A 12,606-nucleotide genomic window follows, 5' to 3' on the forward strand; every position below is an offset into this window, starting at 1 on the left:
AGCATTTTGAATGATTATGTTTATAGATTAAGGCGTTATCAATGTGATTTTCTGACTTCTTAATTTTCAGAGGGTTAATGCAAGGAAACCCTCTGTGTGGCAGGCTCAGTGGTAGGCTGTTAGAGTAATGGTCAGATTAACAAGAAAGGGTATGGGGGTGATGAGGTGTTGGAAAAGAGGCAAGGGGAGTGTAGAGAGCAGGGTTTGGTTGAGGATGGGGATATAGCATGGGCCAAGGATTGCAGGTGAGGAGTAGGATTGTAGTGTGGGGTCAAGGTGAGAGAAACTTGACCATAATTAGAATAATGATATTAGAATAAGGGTCAAGGTTAGCACGAATAGCTTCATCCATTAATTGCATCACTCAGCATATAGAGTTACTATAAATTTAGAATGAAATATTAGCAAGCTCTCAGAAACCTGAGTTGTTGTGATCCAAAAATGGAGAACTGTATTGCTATAAAATCTAGAGTGTTCCAGGGCAGCTTCTCAGGTGCAACATTGATAAATATAGAAGACTACAGAAGAATTTAAACTCTTTTTAAGGTACTTTTTAGGACCATTTTCATGACTTAGATGGAGGAACATATTCTGGATTTGTGTAAGAAAATCCAAGAAACTCGTCTTGATCCAGATTCATGATGAAGAGTTTATCAGTTGGCGTGAGCTCCGTTGGCATCTTCGTAAACTCGCGATCAAAGTTGCATGTATCTCGGCTGTTTTTCTGCAAAACAAGGGAAAGCCTGCTGTTAATTTGGGCACATATTGGAGGAAAACCCCATTTTGCATATCTCTGCAGACAGGTTTCCCTTTAAGGCTCCCGTTCTGCATTGGAATGTTTGCCTTTTGTTGTCCAGCATCTGGTATGAAAGACATGTAGAATCGACAGAGATAGAGTCAGAGAGAGCAAGACTAAGAGAAAGAGTTTCTCTTAAGCTAACCATTAATGTAAATCCATGAATAGAAGCAATTCAGCTGAAAGAAAGAGACACACATACACAAACAAACACAAGCACTTCAGTGACACAAAGCACATATAACAAACTTTTTAGAAAACACTTCACACAGGCTATGTCTCAAATAATGTAGTGTGTACGTATATGTTCTGAATGAATTCGTAGTATTTGCTGTGTTTACTGACAAAATAATGAACATCACTCATAGTCAACTAGCAGGCAAGTCAGCTGATTAGTCATCTTCAATTCTTCATTCTTCAAACTGCTATGTTTTTTTTTACATTTTAGTTGCAATTTAGCTATAATAGATTTTTACAAATCCCAACAATTTCCTTCTTAAGACCACACTTTCAACTTGAATATGGTTCATGGTGCATAATCTACGGTACATTTGATGATAGTGTTGAACCTCTTAATCGTATTGTACTGAATTAGCTGTAGACACAAATGGCACTGCAGAAAAATACCGTATTTGTAGCCATATCTGTTCTCTGCTATGCACTTATCCCCAACACTTCATACTTAAATTATTCATGAAATTATCTAGTTTCCTTTTTCCTATACTACATTTGTTTACGTTTCTCAGTCTAGCGGCAACAAAGATCTGATTAATCCCGCGAGGGTCAATTACTACCAAGAGCCAGATTGGTTTAGTTAAGAATAGGCTTCTCATCATCTGAACTTCCCCGGAATCTTTAGTCATCTTCTGTCAAAATGTTCTTGCCTTTAAATTGAACACTTGTACTTTCCGACTAATGCCAACACATGTAATTTAAGACATTTTTATATCTATGTATATGTTATGTTGTGTTTGGTTGATGTAGTCATGTGTCCTTCAGTTCCTGTTTTCATTGGTTCCCCATGTGTATTTACTTTGTGTTTTTGTTTATTAAATCTTCTACCTGCACTTCCTCTGTCTCATCGTTCAAAGTTCGTGACAAAACAACTGACTAAACTATGGATCCGTGGTAAGGATTTTACGCATTTGTCTGGGAAGTTGGCTTATTGAGGATTTTGTGGAGGAATTATGTGAACTCTGTTTATAAGGTAAAATCTAATGACTTGCCTCTCAAGGACATTTTCCAATATGGTTTATTGAGTGAAATTTCACAGTTAATGCCATCACATACCCCACACTGGACTCTAGAACAATACATAGACTTTGCTTTGAGGTTAAGTGGTTCTGACTTTACTGTGGGGGTCACGGAGGAGGAACACAACGCTAATTTAAAGCCTGCTCACGTTCCTGCCTGCCCTGCCAAAGCCTGCTCACGTTTCTGCCTGCCATGCCAAAACCTGCTCACATCCTGCCTGCCATGCCAAAGCCTGCTAACATCGTGCCTGCCATGCCAAAGCCTGCTCACTTCGTGCCTGCCCTGCCAAAGCCTGCTCACATCCTGCCTGCCCTGCCAAAGCCTGCTCACATCCTGCCTACCATACCAAAGCCTGCTCACATCCTGCCTGCCCTGCCAAAGCCTGCTCATATCCTGCCTAACATACCAAAGCTTGCGCATGTCCTGCCTGCCATGCCAATGCCTGCTCACATCCTGCCTGCCATGCCAAAGAATGCTCACGTCCTGCCTGCCATGCCGAAGACTGCTCAGGTCCTGCCTGCCTTGCCAAAGCCTGCTCACGTCCTGCCTGCCATGCCAAAGCCTGCTCATGTCTGGCCTGCCCTGCCAAAGCCTGCTCACATCCTGCCTGACCTGCCAAAGCCTTCTCACATCCTGCCTACCATACCAAAGCCTGCTCACATCATGACTGCCATGCCAAAGCCTGCTCACGTCGTGTCTGCCAGGCCAAAGCCTGATCACGTCCTGCCTGCCATGCCAAAGAATGCTCACGTCCTGCCTGCCATGCCAAAGAATGCTCACATCCTGCCTGCCATGCCAAAGACTGCTCATGTCCTGCCTGCCTTGCCAAAGCCTGCTCACATCCTGCCTGCCATGCCAAAGCCTGCTCACGTCCTGCCTGCCATGCCAAAGCCTGCTCACGTCCTGCCTGCCATGCCAAAGCCTGCTCATGTCATGCCTGCCAAGCCAGAGCCAGTTCATTACAAGCCTATCAGGCCTAAGCCTGTTCATGTTATGACTGCTGGGTCAGCACCTGTTCACAACATGCCTGCCACTCCTGAACCTTTCCACAAAATGGCTGCCCCACCAGAGCCCTCAGCCAATGTGGGTGCATTAGCAGAGCCTTCAGCAGTTATGGACATCGTTCCAGAGACTTTTAGGGGTGTTATCCCAGAGTCTTCAGAAACCATGGACACCATATCAGTGTCTTCAGTGTTGCGTATGAAGATGGCAAGGTTTCCCATAGGCGCAAAAGACTGGTGTCCAGTCTAGAAGATGCCCTGCTTTTGGAGGTCATTCCTGAGTTTCACACGTGTTGCAATGCGACCAGGTCGTTCCAGATATTAACTTATGCCGTGATGTAACCATGGAGGTTGTTCCTGAGTCTCACAAGGGTGCTGGTGCTCCACTATGCACCAGAACCTTCTGCTCTATTGCCCATGTCTGCAAATTCCTCATGGCGCAGGTCCTCCAGTGCTCCGTAATCTAGGTCCGCCACTGCACCAGGACCTACTGCTACATTTCCCAGATCTGCAAATGCTTTATGGCCCAGGTCCTCCAGTGTTCCAGGACCTTCTGCTACATTTCCCAGGTCTGCAAATGCTTCATGGCCCAGGTCCTCCAGTGCTCCATGATCCAGGCCAGCCACGGTTCCACATCCCAGATGTACCATTGCCCCATGGTCCTGGTCCACCGCTGCTCCGTCATCTAGGACTTACATGACTGCATGGTCAAGGCCCAGGCCCAGCATTTCACAAGGATCCAGCTACAGTCCTGCTTTATGGGCCTGGCCCTATATCCCACCCCCAAGACTGCCTCCACCTTTCCACCATCCTCCCAGACTTTTTGATGTTTTGGATGGAGTATTCTTTAAGGGCTTCAGAAGCCACCCTTACAGGGGGATTATGTAGCATAGTGTTTTGTCTTGTGTTCTGGATTTCATGTTTTAATTTGTAACCTGTTTCTTGTCTTGCTTCCCTTGCCCTAATGTTCTCCTGCTTTGTGATATGTTCATTCATTCATTCATTCATTTTCTACCTCTTATCCGAACTACCTCGGGTCACGGGGAGCCTGTGCTCTAGCGTCATCGGGCATCGGGAGATGAGCCTGTGCTCATCTCAGGCGTCATCGGGCATCAAGGGAGGATACACCTTGGACGGAGTGCCAACCCATCGCAGGGCACACACACACTCTCATTCACTCACGCAATCGCACACTACGGACAATTTTCCAGAGATGCCAAACAACCTACCATGCATGTCTTTGGACCGGGGGAGGAAACCGGAGTACCCGGAGGAAACCCCCGGAACACGCAAACTCCACACACACAAGGCGGAGGCGGGACTTGAACCCCCAACCATGGAGGTGTGAGGCGAATGTGCTAATGTGTTATTTTGTGATTGGTAAATGTAGTCATGTGTCCTTCAGTTCCCATTTTCATTGGTTCCACATGTGTATTTAACCCAGAATGTTTGCCATGTTCTTTGTCGGTTGTAGTACTTTATGGTTCTCATCCTGTTTTGTTATTGTCCTTCCCTGGATTACTTTGTGATTTTGTTTATTAATTCTTCAACCTGCACTTGGATCCTCCACAACTTCACAGTTGTTTCTGAGTGATGGCAGTACATTGTGACAACTGTCTGTGGTAGAAACAGAATATTCTGAATGTTATTATTCTAAATATTCTAATGTAAGTTATTCATTGTGATGAGTGCATGTTTGCATATTGATGGATTTGGAGGCAGTTGTGAGATCTTGTAAAAGGAGAGACACTGTTCCTTAAAGCATTTGTAAAGACACTTTCACACCTACCTTGTTTGGTGTGGACCAGTTTTTTGGTTCATTTTGACAGATATGAACACTCCACCCACACTTCAACTCGAATCTACTGATGTAAATTTTTTGGCTTTAATAAAACAAGTTGAAGCTATATAATATGCTCCTCCTGTCACTGTGGCTTGGGTTGCATTACTGGAAGTCTCACCAGAGGAAGTTCTATACCCAGATGTTTGCAGCCCCAGTGCTGAGTGCAAATGACTCCCTGGTGAAGACTTAGGCATTTGCATCATCCGTGATACACATTGGCAATATGTTATCTGTTATATGTTAGCTGTCTCTTGCTGGCATTTGGGAAATCCCTGCAATTTGCAAATGTTGACTCTTCCATCAGTCGGAAACGTTGGCCAGGATATGGAGTGAATCTCTAATCTGGGCTGAATGCTAATTTGGTTTACATGCCCCCTTGGTGAGCCTGCCTGTTGATTACACAGTAGCCCTGTAGACCCACCATCATAATGGATAAAAACTACAGTTCTCCAATCCTCTTCCTTTTGGTGTTTCAAAGCCTATTTGGCAATAACAGAAATGGTAGACCCTGTAGTGGCAAACTTGCATCTGATTTGCAGACCTTGCAGACTTGCAGACCTACAGGATGCTTTTTTTAGGTTCCCTTTACTGTAGATTACTGTATGATTTTTATGACCTTTGTATGAATGCCTGCAGTGATTTCTTGATGTGCAATCCAATCCAGTGCTCATTTGATATGGAGGTAAAATATGTGGTACTCCTATGTCTAAACCAAGCCTGGCCATTGACTGATTATCATATTGAACCAAAGAGGAGCTGGTCACAAAGCCTCTATTGTGACATGCTTCGTGTCTCCTTCTCACGCACTTTATTATGAGGTGTGCCACACTAGATTCAAGATTAAAATTGCCCTTACCATTGGTATGAGCATAACAGTAAATTCTGCAGTAATAAGATGATCATTGGCATTGTTGGGATACATACACTATACATATGTCCAATGTAAGTGGAAACCAGACTATCACACCCATGTGTAGAACATCCCAAAATTGTTGCCATAAATTTGGAAGCACAGGATTGTATAGAATGTCTATGACTGATGAAGCATTAAAAATTACTTTTCTATTGCAACTAAAGGCATGATTTACCAAGGTTGGCATGGAAGAACTTGAGTGTCCTGCACATAGTCCTGACCTCAAACCCACTGAACACACTTGAGATAAAGTGGAATGATAACTAAAGTCTCAGACCTCCTTGCCTAACATAATTTATAGCCCTCACTAACGCTCTTGTGACTGAATGGGTAAATCCCCACATCCACACTCCAAAATCAAGTCTTCCTAGAGCTGATGGTATGGGATGTTCAACAAGTACATATTGGTGTGATGGTCAGGTTTCTACTTACTTTGGACATATAGTGTATGCTCAAATAACTAAAATCACACTAAATGTTTTGAGGATCAACTGTACCATAAATATGTGCTTGTATCACTGTGAGAATCTTTAACAACAGGTGATTTTATTTTTTAATCAAAGGTTGGGACTGAATAAGAAAGCTGCCATCTCATTTATCCTGTTCTCACAGACTCTCTGATTATATCTAAGATATACAGTACAGTACCTTCTTCTTTTATGTAAATAAACTTGAGATTTCAGACTCAAAATGTGTTGCATCCTGGCATGAATTCCACAAAGTGAGAAATGAGACACTGGTCCATGTTAAGGTGCTTTCACATAATTGCTGCAGATTTAAGCAGCAAATCTCTTGCTCTCGGTTCAGATCAGTTCTGGTTATTGGGGTGGCCACAAAGGGTTCCACATGGTCAGCATGAATACTCAGTTAGGCTGTGGCATTCAAACTTGACTGGTATTAAGAGGCCCAAAATGTGCTAATAAAACATTTCATACTCCACTCCTTCAGCAGCAGCCTGAACTGTTAGCATCTTTTGTCTATTGATTCATTCTGTTGATGCCAAATTCCTCCCTTAAGCATCTTCATGCTATGACAGAAATCGAGATTCATTTATCCAGTCTTTACCGATCTCAGATTCCTGTTTACAGAAGTAGAATTCAAGCTGACAGAAGTAGAATTCAAAGTGGTCTTCTGCTGTTGTTTGTAGCATATCTGCCTCAAGTTATAACATACTGAGTGTTTTGAGATGCTTCCTAAGTTTCCTAAGTTACTGTGGCCTTGCTGTCGGCTCTCAACTGCTCTTCTCTCAAAATCTCCACAAAATTGGCACTCGATTACATTGACTGTCTGATTGTATAATTGCCTAAATGAGTAGAAGCGCAGGTGTTCCTTATAAAGTGCAAGTATTTATCATAAATAACATATACATGCAATTGAAATTAAATTCCAACATTGATATAATCATTTTGACATTTTTTTTAACTAACCCCTGTCTTCTCTTCATCTCTGCGCCAATCAATGTAAATATGGAGCCTTTTGGCTCACACTGTGTGTGTGTGTGTGTGTGTGTGTGTGTGTGTGTGTGTGTCAGCTGTGAAGTAGAAATAAGAGATAGAGGGCCTGGCAGTAACATCTTGCACTAAATTCATGCTTCAAATTTACAAATACTAGGCATTTTTATTTATTCTCCTGGTGGGTTTTGACATGAGCAATGCTAAGGGGTTCAAGTGAATCTTTAATTTGTGCCTCCACTGAGGCGACAAGGTTTCGAGGATAAAGCCGAATTAGGTGCTGAAGAGCTGCAAATCTGTTCTCTGCTGATAAGCAGCAAAATTCAAAATGAATGAATTAATGAATCAGGAAGCTACTGCACACTACACACACACACACACACACACACACAGCAGATAAATAAGTGTAAAAGACAGAAGTGAATGGACATTCAGTAGCAGATTAGCTTTCCATTGCATAACACTGTGAACTGGGAAGAATTAGAAAAAATGTTTACATTCAGCAGCTTTTATAACTGCTGAAACACGCTCGTACACATTATATGCATTATCACTTCATCTTTATTGCCAGTCAAAAGTTTCGGAAGACACTACATTGTACATTTCCTCCTTTTAAATATTCTAAAATGTGAAAAATCTAAGAAATAGAGAGGCATAAATGGAATTCCGTCTGTTTTGGTTGTGTCCATGTTCAGGATTTTAAATGTATTTGTCTCCACAGTAGTGGTTAATATGAAGTTAGTATTTATTTTTTATCTAGAATACTAGAGGAAATATATGCATGAAATATGATATAGTCACAAAAACAGTTTTATTTATTGTGTTGTCAAACTCATTTCTGCCCTCTGAGATGCCCCAAGTGTGTGTTCATAAGCATCTATAATTTGAAGGTGTTATCTTCAATCACTTAAATTCTGTGTAAGGTTATCAACAGAGAGTAAAACACAAGTCCTGACTCGTTTTTATATCAGACTAGCGACTAGGAATATAACAATTCATCCATTATAATGATGAAAATAAGTCTGAGAATTCTATTTCCATTCTGCTCTCACTAAAGAATTTTTAGTGAAATCAGAAATGTTAGAAAGGTCTTTCTGGTGGTATATATTTTAACAAATCAGTAAGGCAAATTACAAAAATTGTTCTCATTTTTTGTAGTGACTCCAATTCTGAACTTGACATGACAGATTTACCGATTTAATAAAACATTCATTTCAGATCAGATAAGCAGCAGTTAATAAGCTCCACAAAGATTTAGGTTTCATGTCGATTGTTTCTCTGCATCATTTGGTCTGTTCTGAGGCATAAATTCTAATTACATAATAACATAACATCAAAAGTTCAGCTATTTGTAAAATTTATGTTGATAGCTTCAGTCCTCTTTCCTCTGTAAACTGCCTTCTGTAGCTACATTATGCATTAGCATTCAACATATGAAATATAATCAGAGGTATAAATGGTAGCATTGGTAAACACAATCAAACACAAACCCTGCATTACTGCATCTGAGCTACATGCTAACAACTGTGCTGTGGAGACAAAGTGATAAAGACAAATAAAAAAAACAAATGTATTTATTTCTTCAATTTTTATTTCTTTCTTTTAATAGCTATGCTGCATTTATCTTTGTAAAATACGTTGGCACATGAAAAATCTACGATAAAAAGCAGCCTCAATGTATGCTGTTTATGCTAATCTATGCTAAACTATGTTGTGATTAATATCATGCATTTGTAGTCATTCAGAATTCATTCCTTTTCTGTATTTCTTAGAAATAGGTGGATAAATAAAACAAACTAAACAAAAAAAAATCAGCAAAGTTTTTACATATTTGTGCATGTATTTTTTTTTCCTACAACATTAACAGCATTGGTGACATTAGTGACATTGTACTATTGTATAGCAGCATCTGCTTTTATAGCAGCATCTGCATCTGTATAGCAGCATCTGCATCTGCTGGGCAGAAGAGTTGGGTATGTCATAGAACCAGTAAAACTAGAAAGCTTAAAAATGTTCATTTGATTATTTTAGTCACCACAGTCTGTTGTAAACATAACAGTAATACCACACTGCTAGCTAACTGGCACTACCTGTTGGGTGTTTGCTTCTAGATAGCAAGCTGGATTGTATTCTTCCTCATAAATTCTTTCTTAGCAGCAACTAACCCTAACTCTTTATTTTATTAACAGGCTGAGAATGAAATCTCAGAAAGAAAAAAAAACGCATTTGTATAGACTTAATTTAGCTAAGCTGTTTGCTGTTTGCTAGCAAGAGACCCTGCTAATTTGCTGCCAGTCTGTAATGTGGTATTTTTTGACATCATTGTCAATGACTATAACTGAATTATTGTTCTTAGTATTAAAAAAAAACAAAAAACAGACCTGCAGAAGAACAATATAGCATAATTGGATAATGTATAATTTTTGTATTTCAGTTTTTTTTTTGATAATCACAAGATCCTTGAACACATCTGTACCGACTAACACAACATTAAATCCAACACATAATTGTAGCCCTATTTTTTGTTGTTTTTCTTCTATGCCCAAACATTTTGAGCTAGTTTTTGCAATTAATGTGTCTATAAATAAGTAAGTAACTTATAATAAATAAGATGTTGAACATTAAGATGTTCATTATAATTAACATCTTAACATCTTAATTAACATATAATTATGTTAAGATGTTTATTTTAATTTGCATTAAACTAACTGGTATCATTCACCTGCAAGGAAAGTAAAAGAGTTGCATCATTTAAGCAGGAAAATCGACACGGAGGTCTAAAGTGAGATGTAGAGAAAGGGCATGGTTTCCAGAGGAGAATTCCCAACACATTTGCAACTCATTGCCAGTTATTCCAGATGGGGAAATATTTTTTTGTTTCCATCCTTTTGAGTAATACTCCTAGTGCACTCCTATAATCAATTCCTGCACAAAAGGTGTAAAAGGTTGTCAGGTATAAAAATAATGGGTCTTTAATGGTGCTCTCTAATCTTTATTTCCAATGCTTCCTGGATAAATAAACTGCCCTTAGAGGAGATTTGGTGAATTAGCTTATTGAACCAAAATCAGATTTAAATCAACTATAGTGAGATAATTTGCTGAAAGCTTATAGTGTGAAGCATTTATCTTGTTTTTTTTTCATCAAACCCTCACTGACCTCAAAGTTTCACCCCTACGTTTCATATTTTAGAGAGTGGAAATACATACTAAGACTAGTTCATGATTTAGCTATTAAATGCAGCCAGAGGACATAAGACATACAGTAGGACATGTTATTAAAACATTATATTATGTATCATCAGGGTGAGGGTGAGCGGTATGTTGTTTGTTTTTATATGTTTTATTATTTGAGGCTTGTGAGTTGGCTGACTAAATCACTACTAAATCTAGTACACTGCCAATTATACCTAGCCAATTATAACCTCTCGCTGCACAGGAGTCTTTATTCAGAACTCAATTTCACAGTCCTGATTCAAGATAAAAACTACAACTTCCTTTTTATTTCACTATTTTACTTATGTAATGAATAAATAATACCTGTGTGTACTGCATAAAACAAAATACAGCATGCTATTATAGGAAAATAATCATTGATGGGGTGTTGATGTAAGTTTTTCCTATAGTTTACATCTTGTATCCAGTTTAAAAATGTCATGTTGAAATTGAGATTTTTGTTCAATCCAAATGACAAAGTTTTTTAGGGTAGAAAAATTGGTTGAACAATTGATTAGAATATAGAATAGAATTAACCAAACATGTTCAAACTTATCACTTAATTATTAATGAATGTCATTCTGATTAGCCCCAAAAAAAGATTAGCTGCTTCTGTAGGATATTTTTGATTTGGCTCTGGTTGGTTACAAGCAAGATACAGGATCTTGGTACTGAATTAAAAAAAAATAAAAGATCAGTTGGGAGAAGGGGAAAAGCATTCCCCAAGCATTACCACATAACATGGAACATCGTGAAGGCCAGATGCACTTGATTCAACATATATATTGTGAGCAGCTGTGTTTTGCATCTCAGTAAGCTCCTCATTTGTCCTGCTTAGGTACATAGCATCTTCTTATAAGGATTGGGTGACCTCTTAAAGGGGCGGAACGTTCCGATCAGCTGCCTGTCCACTAATATCAGAATGAACATGACTGACTTTCAAACGTTAGCCAGAAACACTTAGTGTTAAACACTTAGAGTCTGTAGACATGGTGTAAATAAACTGAGTATAAAGTTCAGTTTAGTAATTTTTATTTATTTGTGAAATTTGTTGTTTATAAGTCTAGCTAGCTCCGAAGTTCAGGGTGCATAAAGGTCTGTACAATAAAATTGATTGTGTATAATTTTAAGTCTGTTTTAGATTAAGTGAAGTGTCCACTTGACAGAATCCTATGAATAAGATTTTACTATAGAAAAACATACATATTTTCCATAACAGACAGTTGCACTTCCTCTATTTTAGTAACCACAAACTGCTTGTTTTGAACCATAAGGTCCTCTTGCATTTGAATAAATAGCAAGAATTTTTGCATGAAAGAGTGAAACAAAATTGTGGTATAAAAATCCATTGTTAGAATCTTTCTCCAAACAGACTGAGTGCTTTGAGGTTTATACGTTTGTGTAACCAATTTATTGTTAGTTTGTTCTTTTTGTTTTTTAGGTAAATTTTGTTGGTTGTTATATCACAGTACAAAAAGATGATTTACCTTGGTTTAATTTTTTTTCCTTTACAAAAACACTGTTTGGTCTCTCCAAATCCACCTTGTATCCACCAGCGATTACAACTTCGTATTTTACCCTTTGTGTCCATATAGAAGGCATATCAATGATTAAAAATATGTTTTTGTTTATTTAGATAATGAGGAACTCCTGTGAATGAAATTATAGCTTACTTTAATATAAACCTGTGATCGGATTTAAGGATTCAAGGATTCCCTAGCACCGTTATAGATAGTGAAATAACAACAGTTCTTGCTAGCAAACTGAAACAGTTAGTCCCCACTATAGATATAAGAGTGTGTGGTTAAGCCATTAGTCATCAGTGGGAGGATGTACAGTAGCCTCTGGTGAACATGTTAAAACATCTCTAAAAGGCAAAAGTCAGTGAAATCCTGTCTTGTGAAAAACTGAGAGCAAATTGAAAGTTGTTTATGTTTGCGTTCATATTATATAAGTGGAATAAATCTGATTTTTTTGCCTGCTTGTGTCATACATTGTGAACACAACTGTGTGATTTTTTTAACCCTATTAATGTTGTCATGTGACCAGGGGACTTTAGTAAGTGAGAGAACTTTAGTGAGAATAGTGCAAATAATACAGATTGTGGATACCTGCCCATAACACACATATGTGAT

At 38.9% G+C, this 12,606-nt stretch overlaps 1 protein-coding gene across 1 annotated transcript in view; it reads right to left on the minus strand.

Annotated features, from left to right (window-relative positions):
- Positions 1-533: 533 nt before the first annotated feature.
- prkcbb (protein kinase C, beta b) overlaps positions 534-12,606 on the minus strand; it is an 84,851-nt gene continuing 72,778 nt past the window's right edge. The window contains exon 17 of the mRNA XM_060892987.1: positions 534-724. Within this exon, the coding sequence (XP_060748970.1) occupies positions 566-724 (159 nt within the window). The 3' untranslated portion in view covers positions 534-565. The remainder of the gene's footprint in view (positions 725-12,606) is intronic.

The sequence above is a fragment of the Tachysurus vachellii genome, chromosome 18 (assembly GCF_030014155.1).
Source record: "Tachysurus vachellii isolate PV-2020 chromosome 18, HZAU_Pvac_v1, whole genome shotgun sequence".
NCBI classification, from domain to species: domain Eukaryota; kingdom Metazoa; phylum Chordata; class Actinopteri; order Siluriformes; family Bagridae; genus Tachysurus; species Tachysurus vachellii.